Here is a 27,622-nt window from a genome sequence, read left to right as displayed (position 1 = left end):
CATATGCTGCAAGAAGTCCAGTTATCCAGAGTCCCGTTAATTGGGAAGCTTCGTAAGGATGTCGTCATCTCGAAAAAAAGACATTAAATCCTGATATTGATTCAGTAACGTTCTATGTTTGAAACCTGGACGAATCAACTTGAAATATTACGTGGATCCACCAGATGGGAATATTATAATTTAAATTTGGTTTAATTATTTGTTGTTTAACGTTCACCTTTTCACGAACACCTGGTGTTATCACCATTTCCTGGTAATTAATCTGTCATTGTTTCGCATGGTGACAGTCACTGGATCGTCTGGTTCAGACTCGATTAGTTTCAAAACAACATGGTACAACTGTAAAACGACTGAAACAAACACATGTTCGTGATATAGTCACAATTGTACAATCGAGAAATTTGGAATTGTTTAGTCGGTTCTTTCTACTCAAATATGGGTAAAAGCTGTAAAAGCTGTAAAAGTCGTGTGTTCATTCTTTTGTCAACTTTGAGTTTTATCCCAATTTTCAGCCAGCTAAAAATATTGATATTTTATTATTTCAGTTTAGAAAGTAAATACATTATGGATTACGCTCGTAACCTCGGCCTCACCACCTCGGACTACGTATGGATATTGACACAGACGGCTATTCAAATGGCTCACTATGCATCTGGATCCTATCATCTGGGAATGCTTGGTGAGTAGTAAATACAGTGGAAGCTGTCTAAACCGGCACTCACTGGGACTGAAGAATTAATCCGGGTTAAGCAATGTGCTGAATTGTAGAACTGATGATAAATGTACAAGCCACGGATGGGACTGAGATTTTTATGCCAATGTTGACAACCTGCCGGATTGGACAGATGCTGGCTTGGGCAGCTTCCACTGTATGTTGGATGTAACACCCGATGTTCATTCTGTTCTCAGTGTTTTCATGTTCAAGGTTCATGTTGGTTACAAAAGTTGGTTTACCTGATGCTGTATTTTGTTTTCAAACAAAATGACGTAATTATGTTGTTAACGGCATGTGAAGATTCACGTTTAGTAACGTCAGATGAATTACTGGAATGACTGAATGACTGATTTTTTATTCTGGCTTTGTGTCAGACATACGGTCTTAAAGATATGTTTTGAACATAAATGGGAATAATTAAGTTCACAATTTTACTTTTACAATGGTGCACATATTTGTTTTAACAAAGTCGTTTCTATGTAATATAGGCATTAATCAAAATAGTCTCAGTACTGTATATGGCAGAGAACTATACACTCTTGAGCACGTATTATTTTTAGGCGAGAAAACCAAAATTTAATCTCTCAATTTGCAAACTGGTACAATTTCAAGATTGACTCTCGCCTTGATATTGACACTTCACTGTTTCTACGTTGGAATACTGTGTCGAGTGTATTAGTAAATCATATTTTCACTATTATCAAGAAATGCAACCGTGAAATAAGATATACGTCTGTGGATTCAAATTTCGGTCAACTTTTGTACCAAATAAAAGATCCTTTAAGTTATTATTTGGAAAGAAAGTTATAAAATTAGCAACACATTAACAGACTAATATCTTTCAGTGACATAGCCTGTAAGATTAAGGAAAACGTACTGGCTGATACAGTGATTATAAAGCACGTTTCTGTCTTCGTCTCTTCAAGCAAGAGTGACAGTTCTATACCCCTCGTGTTTTGTTCGTATCCTTGTTTGTTGAACAAATGCCAAAGTTCCACACATCAGGCCATGGTAAGAACACATTTCTGTCTGACATTGCATTGCACATTAGTATTCCCAAGGTAGGCAAAATGTCAACCTCCTTTTAATTAGGTTTTCAGCTGTATAATCTGACAATGTCTCGCCTTCGCAACGTTATAACGTGGAGTGACACGGAAAGAACATTTATCTGGTTAGTTCTTTGTAATCGCCTTGACATTTTGGGAAATCAGATATTGGCAAATGTAACTGCTTTTATACTTTCCAATACGTAATATCTATCGTGATGAGTCTGATATAGCAAGTTATTGATAATCATGATTGTGTCAGGGCTTACTATGATACACAGCATATGGGCCATATATGCTTCTAAACAATAATGGAAGAACAGTTAAGGACACAACCAAACAGGCGCCCTTTGATTTACAAAAATGAAAACAAATTAAGAAGTATTTTTACTGTCCAGTATCAATATGATTGTGGTACAGTCGAACTTTTATGCGTCAAACTTAATGTTGTAAGCGCGTGCAGATTATTAAGATTTTACCACGGATAACTCAAAGTATTAGGGCCCTGCCAACTTTGACACAACTGTGTTTGTCTATTATGTTTGTGTTTTCTATATGTTGAATCATGCTGGTCACTACATTGAGTGTGCCTACTACAGTCTCTTGTTCTTCTGTTGTAAATGTCAGCAAACTCCGTCGAAAGTCGTCTTTTTACTTTTGGGTCGAGACATGGATAACTCGAAGCATTTATGAAGACCTTTTCAAATTCGGCAGAACGGAGTTTTGCTTTATATGCATTTATGACACTGGTTACGAACGAGAAGGTTTTTATTTAAATCTGTGTTATACCATTACAAAAGACGTATCAAGATCTTGACAACCATAACATTGTCATGAACTGACAGTGTATTGTGTATTAGATAGAGGAAAATTGCGTATGTCGCAGCCGTATGAATGTGAACCTTGGGACATCACGTGACAGAGAGTGAAGGAATGCAGGCTTCGCTGTAAACCATACCCTTTTTCCTTGAAATGTCGAACCACAACCTACGCCATTGGGAACAAAATCTTCATTGTTCTTCCCTGCAAAGAATCCCAACAAAACAGTGATTGATATCATGAACATCGTTCATAACCAACGTTATACGTTCCACGTCGTGGAACCCTGTTTGGCGACACCGGGGAGAACACGTATGTATATTTGAGAAATACAAACTCTTTAGACAATTACGACTTGAACTGAGGTTATACGTTGTCAATAAATGTATGTAGAGACACTGTATGTATGTGGACATTCTGCGATTATATCACTAGCCTGCTGACATACCATGCCCAGTTTATCATGGATGCCCAGTTTATCATGGATGCCCAGTTTATCATGGATGCCCAGCACTTATGCCATGTGAAGGTAACCCGGCATGATCTGGGCCTAGATTTTCGAAGCTCTCTTAGCACTAAGATAATCGTATGTGCCATACATTAACATTAGCTTACGATTATCTTAGCGCTAAGAGAGCTTCGAAAATCTGGGCCCTGGGCTCTAACTGGGCTTCACGTCATACTGGCTGACACATGCCATCGTATCCCACCTGCGTAGATGCATGCTTATGAGGTTGGTCACAGGATTGTCTGGTTCAGACTCGATTGTTTACGGACTGCTGCCATATAGATGGACTATTGTTGAGATCTGCTTTAAACAACAAACAAACCCATGAAACAAGCCAGAAACTCATAATCTACGTGAGTTTGTCTTAACCCGCCATGTTGAAAGTCAAGCATTCTTAAATACACCATCTTGAAACTTTCTTGGCAAGGGAGTGCTTGGGTGTCCCACGTCGACTATCCACTCTCCGGACAAACAGATACCACGGTGGGAGTCTTGTTTACGGAACAATATATCTGCCACAGAATTCTCGGGGTCTACAGATAAAACATCCTGGAAATGAAAACGGTCTCTTTTGCTAAGTAAAACATTGATTGAGACATTGGAAGTTTCAACTGTTAATGTTTAGTTTAAGTGAGTTGCAAAGCAGCATCTCATTCTAGTCTCCACAAATTACCGACGAGCACTATACCAATCAGAGGATGTATTTTATCCGTCTGAGATGTCCAGAGAATGTATGACCATACAATCGAAAGGAAGTTGGTCGTATCTTCCCTCTCCATGTTAGATGGGATTGTTGGATTTTGGATAGCTCACAGTCTACATCAGACAAGATGTGTATCGTGAATCTTCTCCCATGTGTACGTGGAGACACATATGTTTTCTTGTTTGATGGACCTATCTATAGATCTGCCATTGTCGTTTCAGAGAGATACTTCGCAAAAGTCAATGCTGTAATCCAGTTTCTGTAAGACGCCCTGGAAATCAATAGTTTTTTGTGTTTTTTCTGGGAGTTATTTTCTTAATTTCACACCCCAGTGTATTTTGTTCACAGACAGGGTATTGTAAACACTTTTTCTAGGCAATTATACCATCGAGTTACTTGACAAGTTTTGTAATACATTTCGTAAAACCACTTAGAGTTTTCCTGAAAGCATTGAACAATGAATTTCTTTTTGGACATGTTTACAGCAATGTATGCGTCTCGTCGTTTGCTTTATCCCACGAATGTCATTCAAATGACACCATTTCATGTTATATGCAAATTGTAGGGCTTTAGACAACCGTTTTCCTGACAAGAGTCGTTCAAGAATTAACAAAACCTCATCTCACATACACTCACAGCAATCGGAGCTTATACAATGCTTTATGGAAGAATAAAATACAATGAATGGTGATTCCTAAAGAAACCGTATACTGAGGTCTTGGTTGACGCGAAGAATTAATTTTCCGTTTTTCAGTCGAATGATTTTTAATCATCTGATATAGCAACAGCTCCAAGTACCCTCCAGATTCTAACTGCATAAAGTAAACTTTTTCCAATTCGTATAATGGTGTTTTTACTTCCCAGGATAACATCTGATTCACGCTTGATGTGAAACGAGAGATTGATGTAATTTCAAGCATTTTCTAATTTTGCCCATTACGTGAATTGAATGTTTCGTCTCTACGTTTTTCTTCGTATTGGATGTTGGGAGGTGACTAAGAGTTGCAATCGATAACAGTATATTTGGATTAATCAATAACGAAACTTTTCGGGATCTTGAAGCCTTGCAGATCGTTCAGAAATGACTGTTCGACAAAACTAGTTTTCTTATCATGACATCGACGTTATAAAACCTCTTGTATGTCGTAGGTAATTAGGTATGTCGTCAAGCATGTGTCGCAAAAGGAGCACGACTTGGTATTCAAATTATGAAACACGTACTTTCACAATCCGGTGACGAAACATACTCGGGGAAGCATGAGTGTTAAAACGTTTGCTAAGACACTGGTTCGATTCCCGAGACAAGTACAATTTGTGAAGCCAATTGCTGGTGTCCCGCGCTGCGATCGTACTGGAACACTGCTAAAAGCAGCGTAAAAACAAAATCTCTCACTTAAAGTTGAACATGGCAGTAAAGCTCTTCTCAGTTGCACTCGTTGGCGATCCAAAGTTAATCCTAGTACATCTAACGTATGGTATGGTTGTAGTAATTACAGCTATTATCCATCGCCTCCTATGACGTATATGGTCACAAAACCAGAAAAGATCAGTTGGCACAGTTTTACACAACATTTCGCAACGTCTATCAACGTGGATAGGCACGGGTGGCTTTTTTTTCACAGGGTGTCTTTATAGAATCAGATTCATGACTTAGGAATAGTGAATGAGTTTAGTTTTAAGCCGCACTCAGCAATATCTCAGCTATATGACGGCGGCCTGTAAATAATCGAGTCTGGACCAGACAATCCAGTGATCAGCAGCATGAACATCGATCTGCGCAATTAGGAACTGATCAAATGTGTTAACCAAGTCAGCTAGCCTGGCTAGTCAGCAATTCATTGTCGCATTTTTGCTGAATATCCTCTCACGTCGACATAAAATGAGTGACCAACGAACCTTTTACTCATTATCCTTCACCAACAATCACGAATGACAACACTGGAATGACTCGGGTTTTAATGTCGTGTATAGATACACCACGCGTATTGCTGACATGAATAGGGCAGCTCTTATTTCTGAAACCAGGAATGTGATACCAAGATGTGAGGCATCTGGAATCACAATGAGGATAATTGTGGACACGGTCCTAGGTTTCTGGCACAGCTAAATGACGCAATTCTGTATAATCCTAAAAAAGTAGGGAAACTTCATTTTTTAAAATTTACGATTAAATATCTAGGAGATTTATCGGAGTCAATCAATGTTGATATGATAATATTGAATGTTTTGAGAATGCATCACCATTTGCACTTCCATACAACCATAGCTATTTGGAGTGTCACTTTTGAAAGATGATTGGTGTATGGCATGTAATTTGCATGTGTACGCTTTTCATTTTGAAACAAACAACTAGAAACAAACATTAAACATGTTTAATGAGTGTCAAAGATAATATTCTACGTGTTTTATCTACGCTCTTGAAAACCGTCAAAATCAAGAATTACACCCCATGTGCGTGCATGGGGCTACTGCGTTGTGCACGTGCATATCATGCTTTGTGTTCAGGGGTGTAATAGAGGGAAATGATGGTGCGTTCACAAGATGCCTGAACTTCAAACGCTTGTAAACTTTTACACTTCCTATCCAAAGTGAAAGTTCAGGTTCCCCTACTTTTTTTGAAGAGTGTATTATTTTTTGATGACCGAATCCCTTGGCCGCTGTATAAGGTGTAAAAGATCCTCTACTCTTCTGATAGCAATTGAATGATGGATATAACGAACTGTGTCCCTGCCACTCACTGGATATTTGTTCGAATTACTGTTATACCGAACTAAAATTATTGGTTCCTGTGGTTTCTTCATAAACCCAGGGGGTGAAATACCAAAGGGGTGGATGTAAACAAGCCTTAGTATACTTTATGTATGTTTCCAGGTATTACCTTCGCCCACCAGAAAGACGCAATGGAGACGGCCATAAAAGCTGCTGTAACGGTGTGGGTTACAGGGATACGGGATATGGTAAATCAGAGGATGCTCCAGAAGGTGAACCTGCACCCCAAGATCAACTGTCAGGATGGAGGAAGGATGTACTGGGATGACGGAGAGATTTTGTACAAGTAAGTCTGCTGAGTGAGTGATACGGGTTGAACGCCGCTTTGAACAGCGGAACGGTTCTACTATGATCTGTGAGGTTGGAACCAGAAATTGACATCTCACGTTGAAGCATGGGGGAATCAAATCCGGAGGTAGAGAGAGGTGTGATTGCACGTGATTGCAAACGTTTAGAATTCAGGAGATTAGGATTGTGTTAGCATTAGCATAAGGGTCCGCCATTTCGCGTCATTTACTGTTAGAACAATAAATGTACTTTAGCCTGAAATTTTATTTATTAACTTAATCTACAAAAATGGATCACAATTTCTACATCACTATTGTTATTGTCACTAACAGAACAATTGGAGTGGTGACTGTTGCACTTCAGCTGGTCTTTCACCTGTTTGAATGACACTTGATGTGTCCAGAGCAGCGACGCCTCACAAACCCTTGTTCACAATCTGGATTGTAATAATAACACTGCACGATGACTGTACATGCCTTTCGAATACTCCATTCCCACTTGACGATGGGCGTCAAACGTTGACTCGTAAATCGAATGCTCTAACCACTGGGCAACAGTGGCGCCCATTCACTTGCACAACCATGACTGGTGTTATGATAGCCCCTGATGATTGTATTGAATACATGAAGGATGAGGATGAGGATGAGGATGAGGATGAGGATGCTGTATACCTTAACACTGACATATATTCTGTGTGTAAATATCGTAACACTGCACAAAGCCTGTAATGCCCTTCGAGCACTCAAATCCCACTCTAGCCAAAGTTGACAATGACCCACTTACGGAGGCTATTACATTAATTTTCCCATTAGTTTACTCGACGTGAGAATCGCTCTCCAAGTACGACCTGGCTCTGCAGGCTATTTGTAATAATCTGTCGGAACCATGTTGCTTTTCTCGAAACGTAATATTTCTAACCGGAACGCGTGTGCAATGTTAAATTCTTTTTGTGGACATTTAATGCATTGACTCCTCAGCGGTTGTTCCCCTCTAACATGACATGTGTGATGCATTGCAGTCCGCAATCGCTCTTTCAATTACCTCCACGGGCCATACAACCAGTATTGGTTACCACAGTCTTAACAACAGAAGGAACGTTTCCACAATGCAGGTACCGATGCCCCCAGTGTGAAACGTGAACAAACATACTGACTCTCAACTAAAATCGACAAAACCCGTTCGACACCCCTATGAAATCTGTGTTAAAATGAGTGTATGTGAGTTTACTTTTACGCCGCACGCAGCAAACTTTCATCTGTATCACGTCAGTCTGTAAATAATCGACCTTGATCAGACAACCAAATGATCAACAGCATCAACATCGGTCTTGTGTCATCCAAATCAGCAAAGCCTGACCACCCGATCCCGTTAGTCGTTTCTTACGCATGGTTTACTGAAGATCAATTCTAATCATCTGATTTAACCGTCAGGCTATGCCATGACCATATGCGATAAAACACCATCATGTGTTGGTGTTACCAAGTGTGGGGGGAAAGGTGTGCGCATCCTCTTCCACTGGTGGAACAAGTATAAAGGACAATCAATCGTTCGCCTAAAACATAGTATTATCCATCAAAATAGGGAATCGGATATGCCATTATTTTCATCATACAGAAATACACTCAGCAAAATTATTTTGACGCATTGCAAGGATATTAATTATAAATTGATATAATATGATCTGTTTTCTGACTGACCTGACACTTACAATTCGTGTCATTGCAGGGAATTTTTGAACATCGGTAGTGACAAAAGACAGTTACACCTGAATAATTATTCATCATTCAAAATTATGTACGTAGGTAAGAAAATATTTATGTAAAGATCAATACATATGCAGGAAAAATATCACCGGTTTGAATTTAGGACATATTGACATTATGAAATGAGTCCAACAGTTTTAGGTGTTGTCTTCATGTTACGAACAGTTAATTATGTGAGGTAAAACATGTGAGTATATTTCGTTATTCCAGTTTCCTTCTTGAGCACGTTATATGCTCACGCTCCTCTGGTTCAAGAATAGGTGAAAACATGAATGTTTGCCACATCAGAACATGACTCGATCAGGTTTCAGCACAGCGTTCTCACAAGTCTCATTTTGTGCTGAGTGTATCAAATTCCATTGCAAAAAAGCACGAGAGTTAGATGTTTAAATGTCAAATGTTACGCAAGAGTCAGAGCGTTTTACCAGCGCTCGATTAATAACTTGACGGAAGGTTTCATTGCTCTTAAGAGCCCTCTGTGTAATGTCATTGCAATGCGAGGAGATGGAACATCAGTGCAATTTAATGGCAGCAACTGATTCACGTTGTGTTCGAAAAGGCTTAACCAAACATTACAGTTTACTCGTTTGCAATGGACTCTGATTCTGATCATGGCACAGTTCGATCATTGCCACCAGTTATTACATTCTCAAATACTTAACACATTCAGTGGGTTGTCTAAAAAAATATATATTACCCGCGTTCACAGCAAAGCACATCCTTAACCAATCCTTATATCTAGCATTACCGGCGGGCATCACCTAAGCCGAGAAACACAACCTAATTAAATAAGATGATCTTTGAAAGGAAACAGGCATTAAGGATTGTAGCTGGATTTGCACCAACATCCCAAATATGGAGTGTCAATTACTCGAAAACTGCGCATGTCCGGCAATTAAACGACTTGAGGAAGTCGGCAACACCACGTGATGGACAGGTCACGTGAGTGCTGGAGAAGTGTTTCCCCAACAAACGCTGTCATTACGAAGTCAGAAAAACATCCCCTGTCTATCGATAGATGTTTATGGCGTGGCATGTATAGCTACTTTCCAAATTACTGCCATTTAAGAGCGTTTAATTCATGGTAAATTGGTTTTGTAAACTTTCCTACCTATGGAGTTTCTCATGCTAGTGATTCATTAAATATTATGCATAAGTCTTTAAACTCACGTCCATGTTACGGTGTGAGTTTGTAGTTTATCAACCATACTTTAGATCTGAATTCGTTATGTGTTATACTGTTACGTTAGAATTGATAATATCAGTTGCATTCTTTATTTTAGTTCCGGTTTATCTCATATGAATATTGTTGACTTGTGCCCAGTCACGAGCAAGTGAATGAGTGAGGATAGTTTTACGCCGCTTTAACAAAATTCGAGCAATATCACCGCCGGGAAAATGAGTTTCACACATTGTGCTCATGTAGGAAACCGGGCTTTCAGCGTGACGAACGAACGCTTTAACCACTAGGCTACGCGACCGCCCTAGTCACAAACGAGTACATTCATGTTCATAAACTGTTTTAAATAGTATGTACAAAATGTTGAAAAACTGGGATAGCTTTGCGGTGGTAAACATCACAACAGTAAACTACAAGTTTAACGACCTTTAGAGACCACTGATTCCAGTGACGTACCTGGAGCAAACAAACTGCCGCACGCGGTATTTTTGAAGTTAGTCGAACTGGTTTCAATCTCAAGCTGTGCGTCGGATATTCGTGAAGGGTGTTCCAAGGGACATAACTGTATGGGGTTCCCTTGAAATGATGTTCGACCGGTAGAGGGAGCGAGATTCGATTTAATGCAGTGTTGCATTTATTCATTTTAACATTTTGATTTAATATTGTATTCTAAATTCATTATATTTTGGGGAATAAATTATATGATTCATTGCCTGAAATCTGGTAGTTAGTATTGCTGAAAGAAATGCGTCATTTATTGCTAGAGAAATGTGATATAGTGCCTTGAATGTTGGCAGTAACTTAAGTTTCAAACTATATATCTTCTCGGTACAAATAACAATATCGAGACATCAGTATCGCGTCAAAAGAGCTTGAATAATGATAAATTATGAAGGAGTTTGCCGGGACCGAGATGTTATGTTGAGACAACGTAGATATCGACTTATCGGAGTTGGACACAATGGAGCTAGACTGTACATGTACCGATAATATAAGACAAACGATGTTGAATCATATTGTTTTTGTGGACAACAGCGCTGCAGGCACTAAATTGTTAAACTAATGCAAACACGGCTTAAAATATTAACTCAGTAACTCACTAACGCCATATCGCCTTAAACGACATATCGTTCCATTTGACGAATGTTCACTTTTGCCATCTGTTGCAGCTACATGAAGAACATCACAGTGACTCGGCCTCCGGTAATATCGTTCAACAAAACAGGTGTCCTGAAGTATACCGAACTGCGGATTGTGAATCTCCAGGTTCGAGGCTCACGCATGAAGTGGATTGAGGTAAACCACGATAGTGATACTGTCTGTTACAAAGCTGAGACGACTTGTGATTGAATTCTTTCAAATCAGATTTGAAGCATTACTTTTCTTAGAAAATATCTACAATATAAATTTCATACATTCAGAAAATTGTCACAATAATTGTCAATTAATTTTTCGTCCATAATGACTGAATAGGACTTTATTGCCATGACCCTTAAGTTAAAGTGAAAACCCTTTTGATTTTAGAAGTTTATTTATTGGGAAAAGGTATATAAAACACACACATCATTTTCTGTGGACCTCGATACTGAATGGTAATACCCGGCAATGATAAACATGGACCCAGTACATTTTAGAAAACCCTTTTGTCAGATTCTAAAAATATTCTTGTGACCATGAACGTATCATATTTTTAATCCAAACACGCTCAGAATGGCTGTACTGAGGAGTTTGATAGAAAACTGTAACGGCTGTTTCACCGGAGACCCTCTCACCAAGGGTGTCTCTTCTAAGCTTATCCACCGCCTTACCTTTTACCCTACACAAAGAAATTGATCCTTTCCTTGTGAGACTAATTTGGCAAAGCCACCTGGTTAATAGATGTATTTAAGTGCAATTTTGGGACTGATAAAGATATGATCCTAGGATAAAAAGCAATAATTACGGTTCTCGTCTACACATACATACACAGCAGTGTCATAACATCTCAAGGCATGAAGTCTCCACGAAAAGCATATGTGTCCGACAAGAAGATTCCCGTAATTCTACAGAGACCTCGAAAGTATCCGAAGTTGTCAAAGAAGCAGGCGTCTTCTCCAAATCTTGGTTTAAGATGGCTGCCAGTGCGTGCAGATCAAACCCCTAGGGGTGAAAGGGGATGAGAATAGGGACTCTTGCTCAGGGAGCGCCCTTTGTTGTAGTATTTATGACGGATTGTACTCTGGGATGGGATAAATATCATACATCCATCGACCTCATGGAAGAAGTACGTGTGTGTTATTGAATCAGCGAGGGTATTGGGTACATTAATGCTCTCAAATATACGAATCTTTGGGGACAGTCTGCCATCGGAGTTCGTGTTGCAAGTACAAAATGTGTAATATAAATGCATTGATATGTGAGAGCAGGGGAAGAATGAGTTCACGAAGTTATGAAAAAATACATGCATGACGTTCAGCTGTCACAGGGGTGATGTTACACGAGACAGAAATCTATTTCAGCAATATTTCGACAATCAATCAACTGATGTCTGGCGAGTAGTCTGTCCCTAATGCCCGCCATGGGTACAGTCGTCGGCTGTGTACTAATTTCCTCATGACTCGTCTGGACATATGGCTATACTTAGTAGTTAAGCATGTTATAACTAATGACTAAGGGATTATGCAGTTCTTATGGAATGCATAAAACTACATGGCGCGAGAATGAGGGAATGAGGTGGGTTTCAAACTGCTATGAACAGAGTTTAAGTAACATGTGTCAAATTTTGTCTGTTGCCTGGTTTGTTTGTTCATAAGAAGTGAAAATTTTCTTTTCTTCCTTTGAAAGTGTACTTCACCCTGTCATCACTTTCAGATTGGGAAATGTATATACCAAATCTGGCGATAGTCATATCGTGATCAACATTGTTTGTCGTTTAACGCAACAATATTCCAGCGCGACAAACCGGTGATCAACAGCATGAACATTGATTGGATACTTTGACATGTGCCAAGCAAGTGGGGAAAGAGATCCCAGATCGTTACAGGTTGCAGCTGCATAAAGGGGCCCTTATTCTCGAAACGTTCGTAGCCCTAAGAATTCTTAACTTGGATCATAGTCTATGTGTTAAGAATGGGCTTAAGAAGTTCATAGGGTTACGAACGTTTCGAGAATAGTTAGCCAGGTTCGTGAAACTCACGTGTAATGGTGTAATACTGACCACCGTAGGGACATAATCTGCAAACTTGGATGTGAAGCCCAAGGAACTTAACTCTGCACCAGACCATGAAGATCCAGCATAGAACTGGTGTTCAGTAACCCATGCATTTCGACTATCGGGATCGGATGGTCAGGTTCGCTGACTTGGTTCACACATGTCATCGTATTCCAACTGCATAGATAGTTGCCAGGTGATCACTGGATTGTCCGGGTCAGATTCGATAATTTACTGACCTCCGCTGGGATATTGCTGATTGCGGACCCAATCCACCAATCAACCAATCAATCAACCAATCAACCAACCATTCCACCAATCAATTATGTATTTTCGTATTTCTAGTACAAATATTACATGCTTTCACTTCAGCTGAAATTATTTTTTTGTATTACGTTTCAAACAATCAATAATATCATCGTGTCGTTATATTCAGTGTTTCATACAGCATGTTACACATCCAGCTTTGTTGGGGCTTTGAATAAATTAAAAACTGTTGCCAATACATTGTTCATCTACACATTGTGTCGTCAGTGACCTCATTTCATATAATTTCATATACGCTAAAACGTTGTTAGGTCGATGTGGCCCAATCGTCCTGTTATTGCTCATTGTTTTGGTTTATATGGCGTTGTATATGTAGATACGCCCTGTGATTGTAGGTGATACCTTTTAATTTGTGACAACAATAACGTCTGTGTGTTGTTTGTTCGTTTGCGTGTGTGTGTGTATGTACGCACGTACGTGTGTGCATCGATGCGTGTGTTTGTGTTCTTGTGTGTTTGTTTGTTTGTGTGACAAAAGTGATACCGGTTTTGATAATAAAAAAAACGTAAGGACGTACATATACACATCGTAGACTGTATATAATCAAATCACGATACGACGCTTGAAACCTTAGTATGCTAGAGGTCATCTCTTTCAACGACGTTGTAAAGGTTGTTATTACTTTGATCTTGGATCTTTCAACAAGCTTCGAATGATGGGAAGCATACAGTGACGTATCTGCACAAGCCATTAACGATGCGTATAAGTCGATCCTCAAAGTCGAAATTTGTATATACAGGTCGCACAACTTACTGTCACATCTGACGCACATTATTCTTTAAAATATATGTTCAAAGGTATGTCAAAACATCAGCAGCTCACAAGAAATAGTGATGTAATAAAGGAAAGATATATTATATTTAATGCGTTTTAGGCTTCAGATCTATGATTTGACACAACAAATCCTATTCCATTACACACTTTTTAAACAACTTTCATTGTTTTGTCCTCAGGTTGGCAAGTGGACAAAACATGAATTGCAAATGCAAGACATCACGTGGCCAGGGGGAGCCACATCACCTCCTGTAGGCAAACCAGATCGCCCGTTTGTACGTATCGCTACACTAAAGGAGGAGCCGTATGTGATGTACGGGGAACCAAATGAAGATGGGAAGTGTCAAATGGGAGCTGTGCGTTGTGACATCTTCAACAGGGACGAAAAGAAGAGAAAGTGAGTCCATCAGTTCATTGATGCTTCGAATTTCAGAAATGGCTGCTGAACATATGCTCTGTCCACGGTTATAATGGTAAGGTCAGGTAATGATGCCCGAATGGAGCTCAAGGATTATTATATCACGTGATGATTTTGCAAACACGCCCGGTGATTCAAGCCTTCATGGAGTGATTTTGCGGAGATCCACTATGAAGCTATGTATACCGTATGTTCCCCACAGGAACACGTTACCATCAATATGGTATAAACACCAGTAAGTAGCACTGGTATCATGTCCTTATTTCTGTCTTGCTGAAGAAGCAATGTCACTTGAAACCATGGAAAATATCCATCTATGCCACATACACATTTTTATGCACACAAGATCTTTCGCCGCGCAACGGCTTTTTATTGGTAATGGAAAACTGTTTGACGATAGTTCTCGACTTCGGTCAACAGGAATGTTCGAACTGTTGTATATTTATGATTATATTTTGGTTTTATATATGATGAGTGTCTTTGGGTCGAACTTACGGCTCTCACGAGGTAAATAGTTGGTTCTATTGTGTTTACATTTTTCATGTATCTTCCGGTTAAGTCGAATTTCAGATAACTCGAAGTCTTTACGAAGGATCCTTTAACGTCGACACAATGATGTATATTCATATAGTGCTTTATCCATGTTTAGCATTTATGAGTAATCATGAACGACTGACACACATTGTTCTTACAGACTCAGCAACCATACCGTGGAGAAATGCTGCAACGGTCTCAGCATCGACCTCCTTATCGACCTCAGTGAACAGCTGGACTTTGACTACCACCTGTTCGAAGTGGACGACGGTCAATGGGGAGCCATCGATAGTGTGAGTAGTTCATATCTGATGCCTCACCCACAATGGCCAGTCAACTGTTGTAAGTAATGATGTCTAGACAATATGTTCGCCTGTCTTATAAACGTAAGTCTCATTTACTGATCCGCATTATAGTATTGTCTACCGCTGGCGTGTTAGTCATTTTTGTCAAGAAGACAAATATTTTCTCTGAAAATATATCTTTGGAGAACCCATAACACAATGTATTATCCAAGGAAATGTATACTGAACAAAATTAGTTAGGGATATTGGTATTTTTGTAAGTAATATCTTATCAGTATATTAATGAATAAATACATAATTATTAATAATTTCATGATTTACAAATATTCCTTACTATTTCTGTCCAGTATAATTCGGAGTCAAAATAATATTTCTATGGCACCCGATAAGGCTTGCTGAGGAAGCTTACAGTCTCCAAATATTATATTAGATTCGCCGAAACAGTGATGTTTGTTCTCTCGGCAATATATAAATACTGCACAACAAAAGAAACGCAAGTTTTGAAACAATTGAACTTTCTAAGAGTAAACGTTCATGTTTATGTCTTCTATTTATAAACTTGACAAAAGCACAAGTTGCGTTTCTTATGCTGTTCAGTATATATACTTGCATGGCACATTCAATTGCAGCTGCCCATTCCGAATGAATATTGCGCTGTATAATGTGCTACAACAAATATTTATATTTAACTTACTAACACTGTGGTGTTATATTGTAATCAGGTGATATTATTGTTGTTACCTCCAGGTGACAGGGGAGTGGAATGGCTTGATCAAGGCACTGACTGACCAGAAGGCAGACATGGTCATAACATCACTGAAGATCACACCGGAGAGGAACTCTGCCGTGGACTTTTCAGTGCCGTTCCTGGAGACTGGCATCACGATCATCGTATCCATCAGAGAAGGGGCAATATCCCCCACGGCGTTCCTCGGTGAGCGGGGAAGGGAGGATGGAGTGAGTGAGTGAGTTGGGTTTTACGCCGAATTTAGCAATATTGCAGCAAAATCACGGCAGGGGCATAAGAAATTGACTATGTACATTGTACCCATGTGATGAATTGAACCCGATCGAACACGTTAACTAATAGGCTACCCCACCGCCCCTTGGTGGATGAGCGATGGGGGTGGAGTGGGTAACGACTGGCAGTGCATTCAGAGAATGAAATACGGAACAAAGGGCTGAATGGGCTCAAAACCTCAAACCATCCAGCTGTTATGCAAAAATGGTATTTTAATTATTCATATTGTTATTTGCAGTTTACTTTCATAACAATTAATAATTAGAAATTTCGGAAAGCGGAACTCAGAATATAATTCACTTGCAGAGATCGAGATATCAGGAATTGTTTCTACTTATGACAGTATTGGATTTAGAGAGCTTTCTGAATGCCATGAATTGACAGTATTTGCTCTGTTGTAGACAGTATCTGGAAAGTGACAAGAACACAAAACAGCATATATGTTTGTAGTTACAACATCAAACCATGGCAAAAAGATGAAAGTGTCACTTGTCAAGTGCATGCATCAATTTTCAGAAACATTTTAATACGAATTTTGTAATGGTATTTACGAACCACCGCTCATACGTGAGTTGAGTGTATTTCAGAGACGTCAGCTGTTGGCAAAGATTAGTCAAACTTTTAGTCAAGCAATAAGCTTTGTGGACTGGACATGCTATGGGCCACCTACTTTATTCTGTCAGTCGTTGATAACATAGTTGTTTCTCTGGAGGAAGGGAAACAAACGAAACAGCGGAGCAGGCTTTGTCAAGCAAACCAGTTTTCAGAAGCCATGTGCAAACATTGGTTGCATGAATTTACTCAAATAAATCATCACAGTAACATGAGACCGTATTAATTAACTCGAGCTCACATGTCTTGCTTAAACGTTTAAGGTATAATTTCACATAAAGATTTGATTTGTATTAAAACATGTTGAGAAAGTGTAGCAAGTTTATATATGAAGCTGATTTCAAACATTCATACTGAAACCAAAATGTTCAGAAACTTCTTCACACACGAAGATCCGGGTCAGAATTGGTCTTCATTTATTCATGCTTGTCGTAAACGGTCTGGTTTGTTGACTTGGTTGACATATGTCATCGTATCCAACGGCATAGATCGATGTTCATACTGTTGATTGCCTGACTACAAAAAACTGGAATATTGCTGAATGCTGCGTAAAACTGAACTCACTCCCACTCAGAAACTCTTCAGCGTGTACCTTACGTACAGTGGTAATGATATACTTCCGTGTGTGTGTGTGTGTGTGTGTGTGTGTGTGTGTGTGTGTGTGTGTATGATTCTTGCGACTGCATGGAAAAAAAACCCCAGTAATGTATCTACTGGCAAATAGGCCCTACCGGAGTACATAACGACCTGTGATTAACTCATTCGACTTACATTTCAGAACCATTTGATGTAGCATCATGGGTTTTTATCATACTGATAAATATTCATGCTGTTGCCGTTGCGGTGTACATCTTTGAGAGGTACACTCCCAAAATTACTGTGCGTAATGGCAGGGCGCCTGCACATGGCCAAGGTAACAGGGACTACCGTGGCTTTGGTGGTCTAACATGTGTCTATTCTTTGGCGTCTCTTCGAAGCATCTTCACTGCATTGCCTTGATCAGTTCCTTCAACCTTGCACTTAACTCTGGACCGATGCACGAAGGAAAAGATGATAGGTCGTTCAGAAAACCACAATTTCTATCTAGAATCATGTCATTTAGAACCCAAAGAATACTTCAGTTATACTGAATTCATTGAATGACTGAATTCCCTTGGTACACCGTACTTAACCGGCTTTTGTAAACTGATGTGTTCATATGAATACACTAAAAGATGCTGAGGCAATAGGTATACAGAAAAGCAAAAGAAACGTTTTTGGTCAAGATTTTATATAGAAGACAGAAACACGAACGCTTACTTTCATGAAATTTCATTTCTTCGAAATTTGCGTTTCTTTTGCTGTTCAGTATTATACCATAATTTCATCTGCGGGAATTGTTTCGCTCACGTCATGGTCGATACTGCTTCAGTTATATAAACCGTATAATTATCTTAACTGTGACTTTCGACTTCGGTGCCACGGATCCAGATTTCAGTGTAAGAGACGCACTCACAAAGGTTTTCTAATCCCTCCGCCATACGGCACCAAACGCTTCAAACACCACCCTCTTCGTTTGACCCACGAGTGCTATTTTTACAAAGTATCTCACCATTGTTCCCCACCTAGCAATCGTTTCGCTGACTTTTTGTTGTTCTGTTTCTGGCTTTCAGAACCTTACGACTACCCATCTTGGTGCTTAATTCTCGTGTTCAGTGTACACGCAACTGGAGCATCTATTTTCATATTCGAGTGGCTGAGCCCATATGGGTTGAACCAAGGATTGACCACAATGAGAGGTAACTGAGGTAAATCGTCAGCAGTGGCGTCAAGGGATTAAGCAGGCTTAGGTCAAACTCGGGAAATGTTTTACAAGCGCTTCCAGCTATTGCTGACTTCGCTCTGGGGTTCATTCGGATATGTATAGTGTATTTGGGATAGTTTTCAACTAACAAGTTCTTTGAGACGTCTAACTGTCTAAAAGTGAGTTTCTTCAAAATTGTCACTGTTCTCCCAGCAGAAAGTGGGTACCCGTTGGGATAAGCCATATGACTAATAACCTTCTAGCGCCTTAAAGGCAGCTAGGGTTATCCGGGGTAATAATGTGTTGGTGCTTTGGGCGTATGCTCGAGCGTGTGCAAAAGGCGCAGTATAAATGGTCTGCAACATGTCCACTGGAAAACCTACAGAGTACTGAGCGATTGTTGTGTAACGCTGCTGTAAAAAAAAAAATTCTGCTTCGTCACGGCTGACTGTGTAATATGTACCATCAAACCAGTTACTGCATTAACCCTGGTCATCATGTTTGGATACCCGTTTACAGTTAAACACCGTAGTGATGAACGTGAGAAATGGTCTTCACACGTTGTACCCATGTGGGAGTCGAATCCGGGTCTTCGGCGTGACGATCGACAAAAATAGTGATAAAGTATGATGATATTTGAGGAACTCGAAGGGACCAAACTTATACTTCAAACAACCGTAACTTCGACATATCACAATTCGACAAAACGGTGTTTGTGTTTGACGTATTCGTTTTATTAAGGTACTACCAAGTTGCAGTTGTCACAGATCATGTCAGTTACAGTTGAACACTGTTATAACGAATTCAAATGGAAAAGTAGGTTTAGTTCACTATAACTTTAGTTCGTTTTATGAATTTCGAACACAACAGGACAAGATCCTGTTTGTTTTCTCCGTCACTTCGTGATAAACGTAGTTTACTGTAATTTAGCGACATGTCCAGAAACTGGTCATTGTGTTTTTGTTTCTTTTTTTTTCTTTTCACAAAGGAATATGCATGTCTGTGTGTCTTCCACGTCTAGCCCATTTTGCTTGTGGTGTTGTAGTCTCACATTTTACACTTGGTGTTGGATATACTTTTATCAAGACATAGTGTATTGAAATATTTATTATGCATTATATCCATGTATATATGTCTACCAATGCAGTAAGCACTTGGTCAGGCCACACCGAGAGCCAATGATGCTAATTTGCGAAATGATGTACAAATCATATAATGAGATACATATGCATTTATTCTGTAGTTATACATTTTCTGATGTGAGGTTAATATATGTTCTGGTATTGCCAAAGTCTGTGTAGGTGTTATTAATGAGCATATGATATAACGTTTTAACAGAATTTATTGCTTTGAAAACGTAGGCATTGCCCGCAATTTCGAGGCTAATACGATATTACCAATAACTGGACGATATCTATCAGTTTTACAGTATGTTTAAAGGTTCGTGGGAACGTGATTGTTTCTTTGTTGTCATGCGCGTCTGAACTAATGACAGCAAATGACCTTTAAGAACAATTTAGCGAACGCAGTATTCAATTTAGTTATGTTAGAAACTGGAGCAAATTATTTCTTGGGCTCAAGTTAGTGATCCTACTTCAGACAAAATTTAAAAAATAGTAAGAAATACTATACTGTATGAACAGCACACCCGTCGTTAGCATTGTGTGATTCGTCTTCCTCTATTCGGTTAGTTATATCACAAAGATATATGGGTTTGTCAGACAAGTTTCAGAAGAAACATGCTCAAGAAGTAGTTTGTTAAAAACATTGATTTTGATTCTTGCAATGTGGACATCTGTACTCCACACCTGTTCTTCTTCCAGACCACAAGTTCTCTCTATTCCGGTCGTTCTGGCTGATATGGGCCATGTTGTTCAGTGCTGCAGTGTCCACAGACACTCCCAGGGGTGTCTCCAGCAGGTTCTTGGCCAACCTTTGGGCTCTGTTTGCTCTTGTGTTCCTGGCCAGCTACACTGCCAACCTCGCAGCCTTCATGATCACTAAGGAAGAGTATTACGACCTGTCTGGTATCCAGGATTGGAGGGTACGTGTCCAAACGAAAAATTGTCCCAGGAAGTAGTGAACCTGGTGATGAAAGGAAAACGAAATATAAAAATGGAAACGGATGTATTTTTTTTCATTCTGACCAGGTCCCTGTTCCAGAAAGCGATCTTAGCGCTAGAATGATCGCAGTTTACTTACTGTAACATACACTTGCACAGTCGTAGCACTATGTTTGCTTCTGGGAACGGTAACCCTTTATGTGTGTTTTGTATCATGTAGCTTTCTGTAAATAAACGAGAAAAGCGAACATGGGAGTGATAGCATGAGCATGAGTATTCACCATACTGGCCTAAATACCTCCAATGTATACCAGCAACTCCATCTCTCATCTCAGTGCTGTACTGATCGACATGCAATGGGGGCATTAATACGTATAATTAGACTATAATTCTGTCATCAAGTGGAACGATCGAAATGTGCAAACCCGTAAAGCGCCGTGTTAGAATGTGGGGCAAGAAAGCAAACATGTATTGTATTCCAATTATACAGATCTTAACTCTCAATACTTTTCATAGGTATATATGGCCCAGATTCGATTATTTACAGGTCACCCTATCGGAGCTTTAGTATTGCTGATGGAGGCATTAGACAAAGACAAACAATCAAACAAATGGATGAGGAGAAATGCACCAATCATTCAGTAGCACTTTTGTAAAACGTGCATTGTGAACCCTTCCTCATGACTAATGCAAGAATGTCATAATCCAACGTGTGGTATTCACAGTAGTCAAGATAGGAATATGCCCAGCTTATTGTAGACACTGCCGTCAAGATCTCGTTTAACGCGCTACATTGTAAACTAATAAGAAAGACCCAGACGGTTTCGTCACTACTGGTAAGGGGTTAGGTATACGAAATGTGCCAGTTTGGCAACGTAGACAAAGAGAAATGGCTAATACTTTTATGAGACATACGAGACACCCAAGGGAAGCAATATCAGTGTGATTTCATTACGGAAATATCTTCTGTCGCTACATGTTTAACAAGTAGTTTCATGGCATATGTTGATATGTATAAGCTTATGGTCAAATGCCTCATTTATCATTATCAAATGATGATAATGAAGACTGTTGTTTACTTCATGAGTAAGCATTGTCTGTTTGAACTCATCATCATAGTGGCACTGCTCATAGTACGAGAACCTTACGGCATATAACCTTTCATATTTTCTATAAAGCACTCAAATTCTTAGTTCATTTTCAAATCAGAGACAGTCTTAACACATTCCGTACATCGTACTCAACATTTCGTCTTCGTGAATTCATCACATTGCTGGGAACATTTCATGTTCCCAATTTGGCTTCCGAAAGTTTACAGGACAGTTTTGCCAAAATTTGGAAGAGCATTATGATGAAGGCAATGAAATACGTAATAATTACCCCAAAATAAAACAACTTTGTTTTCAGTAACTTTCAAATATTCATATGCATATTCATTACATGGCAAACATATGTGGCAAAAGTCAGGAACGCTTTTCTCCAAAGACAGGGAGAGATATGTTCGTAAATATCCTAGTCCCTGTTATTTCTGAATTCGTGTGTTATTTTCTTTGCATATGTTAGAATTATTCATTCACATTTCAGTATTGGTATTTGTTCGTTCCCTCGTGGTATGTTTATTTTGTCTAATGTTAGGCTACAGTGTATTAACCTTCTCATGAATGTATATAATATGAATCCAGCTGAAGAACCCGCAGGCAATGAAGCCTCCGTTCAAATACGCCACCATCCCAAACGGCAGCACCGACACCAATATCAAGAACAACCATAAAGACATATACAACTACATGAGAAAGTTCAACTTGCCTACCGTGGACGAAGGAATAAAGGCTCTGAAGAAACAGTACGTTGACAATGGTTGTTTACATAATAAAAGATTGACAGATTACAGACAGACTGGTCTTGAACAACCTCTGTGTGTCGTAGGAAGGTATACGACGGAAGCTGATGGTCAGAATTGGTTGATTCTTGACACTGTCTTAATTTGGTAGATCGGTGCTGTTGATGTCAATCACTTGGCTGTCTTGTCCAGACTCCAGATTTTACTGACCGCCGTCATATTATCATAAACGAACCATTGCAGAATCTTAAAGAACACAAACACAAAAAATACGAGCATGTTTAACTTTAATGTTTTGATACCCGAATGCATGGAATAGCTCCCAAACTTAACAATATTGCAAGGGTTTTGTCGTATTTTTTTATGTTGGGTCATGCATGCCATTTTTCAGATGACGTCATCCATTTTGTATATTCGTCAAATGTCCAAATATTGAAACTCACATTTTCCACTTTTTCTCAGAAAAGAAACATGGCTAGGACAGTGTAACGAATGAAACGATCTCAGCTCGTGAATACAAATTAGCTGTCCTACGTGAAAATATTTAAGGTCCTTAGATGTCAGAACCACTTAAGTGAGTTCCCTCTGGGAATCCTTTGTAAACGTGTTCCACATTGTCTTTAAGAGATATTCATTTGTTTTGTATTTAGCATCTTTATTTCCACAATTTACATAGTACATGTACAGTACATTCAATTAAATGCAGGAATGAGAGTAAGTGTGTACGCGCTACGTACACACTTAATTTACATGGTACACGCATGACATATTCAAATAAGTATGTTACATATATAATATATTCAAATAGATATGCGTGTGTAGGTACACACCCAATACACTTTCATAACGTGAATAAACATCTTTGAATATGTTTAGCATACTATATCTGTCTTTCCAAATACAATAATCGTAGTTAAATAAACTTACAATATTTTTTTCTCACGTAGTATTTCCTACAAATAGATTGTGGAAAGATAACCAGAAAACAAAGAACTTGCTATTGCTGCATGTAGAAGTAATCATTGTATTTTGTAATTTCATTGTATGTTGGTACCTCTCTCACTAAATGCTTAGATTTGGAACTTGTTTTATTTTGTGTGTGTATATTACCTGTTTCAGGGATATTCATGCTTTCATCTATGATGCGACTGTTCTGGAATATTATGCTGGGAAAGACGAAGAATGTCGCCTCATCACTGTGGGCAAAAGCTGGTACGCGATGACAGGTTACGGGGTTGCGTTTCCCAAAGGTTCTCACTGGATTGATAAAGTCAACAAAGTATTACTGGATTTGCAAGAAGGAGGTGAGATAGCATGGATTTAGCATTTTTGATACTGTGTACCATACTTCTTGGTATTGTGGATAGTGTCAGAGCGGAAGCTCCGAGGTTCGAATCCAGGCCGTTTCATATCAAAGGTTAAAGCAGTTACCAAACAGTTTAAGATAAACGGTAGGACTTAAATTGTCTGGTGTCCTTCATGGTGCTCGGCGAACTCCACACACGCCACGGATCGTCTCCGTGTCCGTATACGTTGTCTTAAGTTACCAGTGCAGTCAGAACTGGTTTTCAGCAACCCGTGCTTGTCGACAAAAGTGACTATCTGATGTGACTTCACGCTGACTTGGTTCACATATGTCATCGTAACCCAGTTTTGTAGGTCGATGCTTATGCTGTTGATCACTGGATAGTTTGGTCCAGACTCGATTATTTACAGACAGCCGCCATATACCTCGGGGTTAAACCAACCGAACCATCCAACTGTGTCTGGGTATTCATGTTAACCTGCGGCTTGGTATCAAAGAGAACCAGCACTTTTTTAATAGTCGGGACTAGTCCAAGCAGCGAGTCCCGTGAAGGTGCGGGGTAGGATAGGACTTCAGCAACCCATGATTGCCATAAAAGGCGTCTATGCTTGTGGTAAGCAACTTGCCGTAAGTAACTTGGTTGACACGTGCCATCGGTTCCTAATTGCGCGAATCGATGCTCATGCTGATGATCACTGTATTGTCTGGTCCAGACTTTATTATTATCAGACCGCCACCACATAGCTGGAATATTGCTGAGTGCGGCGTAAAACGAAATTCACTCATTCACTCCCAGCAGCGAAACAGAAATACAGGCATCGTGCAATTCACAATTACTTTGTGTGTGACATTAACCGCGATTTCATCTCTCTCCAATTCTTCTTAACTAACGTTTTTTTCTTGATTTTTTCTTCTGTAATCTAAGTTTTATTTGTTGTTTAACATGCTTGATAAATGTTGACATTCTCATCCGCTGTTGGTCTAATCTGCATCCATATATACCTCCGTTGCATCTGAATATTGAGCTGTATATATAGAGGGATCATTTTAATTCTGTTGTATCAGATCTACATGAGTATAGGGGTAGGATAAACTCGACTATGAACGTACCACCGCTATATTTAGCCCAGCGTAATCGAATTGCAATGTATCAGCCATATGAAATATGATTTAAAATCTAGAAGCACCTACTGCGAAACTGGCCTTTTTTCCTTTAAGCAGTAGATTTCTAATGTTACGAACATTTGGTTCATACATTTAGCGATTGGATATCTGTTTATTAACTATATAGTGTGTGCATAGTTGCAAATATCTAATTACGTTTTTGTGATGTATGTATAACCACAAATTTATATCTGTATTGAAAAGATTGCATTACACAGTTAATTCAATACGAGTGCTTACAGTCCATAACTAACCTTCATCTTGTCATTAAGGCGAAATGGAACGTCTTCAGAAGTTCTGGCTTGCCGGGGCTTGTCAGAAGAAAGAGAAGACTGGCGTCTCGAGTCATACTCTCGGCATCCTCAACTTCACCAGCGCCTTCATCCTTCTGGCTGGCGGCATGGTCCTCGGCGCTATACTTCTGATGCTGGAACATTGCTACTTCAGGTTCGGACGGAAGAGTCTGAAGAAGTGGGACACTTGTGGCTGCTGTACCTTAGTCAGTCTGGTATGTTCCTCTTATGTGTTTCTTCCTTATAACGGAAAAGAGTACACACTTATGAAATAAATAAATAAATAAATAAATAAATAAATAAATAAATAAATAAATAAATAAATAAATAAAAATAAATAAATAAATAAATAAATAAATAAATAAATAAATAAATAAATAAATAAATAAATAAAAAGGACATCGACTTCCGTTGTTCTTTGTACGCATTTCATGCACTATATACGTTATAGTAACACATGGGCCATGGGACAACCTAGTGGTTAAAGCGTTATTGTTGGGATATTGCTAAAGCGGTGTAAAACCGTTCTAAGTCAGTTAGTATTATAATATAAGGAAGTTGAAACTATTTACAACGTTTACTGTGAATTTCATGTTGCTCATGTTCCTTGAGACGTCATGTGGACGTAAACCGTCGTCAGATTCTCATGCATACGGTGCACGCATTTGGCGACGGATAACATACATTGCGATCTACGATACCATCATCTTTTTCATTTTACCTAACTTCTAACAAGGGTATATAATTGACATATCCGGTACTGAACCAAGCCTCGTTCAACTTGACATGTACAGTTACACACTGGATATGCAAAACACAAAACTAAGAGTTCGAATTCATTTGTGTTCATGTATCAGATATAAACAAACCCGCCCACTGTGTTACACATGTATGTGGTGGTGGATTTCGAATGATTGCTCAGACTTGCGTCCCTTTGTCGTTAGATTCAGACACGGTTGATATGGCGAAATTATATTTGGTAAGTATTACTAAACATTTAAGAGAGTAAAACAAAAAAGAAAACGGACTAAAATAATGAAACCTGTAGATCTTTGTGCTGCAGTATTTCAAACCGATTGCGATACCATTTATTATTCGTCCTGAAAGTTATAATATCTTGCCCCCAATGTGAATGTCCGTGTTTTTTGTATTTTCAGAGTATGGGGAAGTCGTTGACGTTCGAAGCGTCTGTCATTGAAGCCATTAACCTTCACAGAAGAACCAAATGCACTGATCCAGTGTGTGAAACACAGCTGTGGAAGATAAAACATGAATTGGATCTAGCTCTGCTCAAAATCGACAATTTGCAAAATAATATTGGGTATGTATGTCGCCTAGCTGAATGTATCTGAAACTTGACCATGCGAGTATATACTGAACACACTCACCAAGGTCACAGCAACGAGCACATTGATCTAAACCTACCAGGGTCACAGTATGGTAGTTGAAAATATTTTCAAATGAAAATGTGTGATCTGTACCGAGATTATTCGTTATCTTTCAACCTTTTGTTCAGTGGATATAATAAAATATTGTAAAATGACATTTTTATCTCAAATACAAATTAGAGCAAAGATGCTGAAACCTCCTCGGGGTGCTTGTTATAGAAACCTGTGTATGTAAAAATTTAAAGGGCATTAATTAGTGACGTTGACGCATAATCTTCTGTTATTTATTATACACGGTACGTTGACAGTGTTTTGGGGTAATTTTTTTTTTCTGGATAGCCATTTCATATTCACAGCAAGTCATGTTTCAAAATATACCTGGGTTTCATATTGCTACACTTAGGTATTAAATATATATATTAAGTATATCAAATGAATACCGTTTTATGTATTTTACGCTGTTCCATAAGGTATTCTGTTATATAGTTTATTTATTCAGGATAGTTCATGCCATAATGTTTTATGAATAAGTAGGCAACGTTATGTTTGTTAATCAGTGATATTTGTGGGTGATTTAAGCATATTCAGCACATTACACACAGACTTTTATCACAACCGATGCTTCACACAGTTGCCCATTTGATTCATGTTAGAAGCAGGTTGAGTGACCTCGATGTGGTTAAAATGCTGCGACAAGCTATTCAAGACCAGCCTCAGCTTCAATTTTAAAACGGAGCTACACAGATGAATGCGGAGATGGTTCATCTCAAACTTTCATTCCCCTCATGAAAACAATTTGTGGACCTCATCTGG

General features: G+C 39.0%; 1 protein-coding gene across 1 annotated transcript in view; it reads left to right on the top strand.

Moving 5' to 3' along the window:
* Positions 1-27,622, top strand: part of LOC137284594 (glutamate receptor ionotropic, NMDA 2B-like) — a 108,199-nt gene that overhangs the window by 77,930 nt on the left and 2,647 nt on the right. Inside the window, exons 6-17 of the mRNA XM_067816475.1 lie at positions 546-679; positions 6,663-6,846; positions 10,961-11,087; positions 14,262-14,479; positions 15,195-15,327; positions 16,087-16,273; positions 18,625-18,750; positions 20,579-20,799; positions 22,501-22,661; positions 23,778-23,962; positions 25,401-25,636; positions 26,579-26,742. Coding sequence (XP_067672576.1) covers positions 546-679; positions 6,663-6,846; positions 10,961-11,087; positions 14,262-14,479; positions 15,195-15,327; positions 16,087-16,273; positions 18,625-18,750; positions 20,579-20,799; positions 22,501-22,661; positions 23,778-23,962; positions 25,401-25,636; positions 26,579-26,742 — 2,076 coding nt within the window. The remainder of the gene's footprint in view (positions 1-545; positions 680-6,662; positions 6,847-10,960; positions 11,088-14,261; positions 14,480-15,194; positions 15,328-16,086; positions 16,274-18,624; positions 18,751-20,578; positions 20,800-22,500; positions 22,662-23,777; positions 23,963-25,400; positions 25,637-26,578; positions 26,743-27,622) is intronic.

Source organism: Haliotis asinina, chromosome 5 (assembly GCF_037392515.1).
Source record: "Haliotis asinina isolate JCU_RB_2024 chromosome 5, JCU_Hal_asi_v2, whole genome shotgun sequence".
Taxonomy (NCBI): Eukaryota; Metazoa; Mollusca; class Gastropoda; order Lepetellida; family Haliotidae; genus Haliotis; species Haliotis asinina.
Note: the sequence above shows the minus strand (reverse complement) of the source record. Positions and strands in the feature narration are given on the sequence as shown.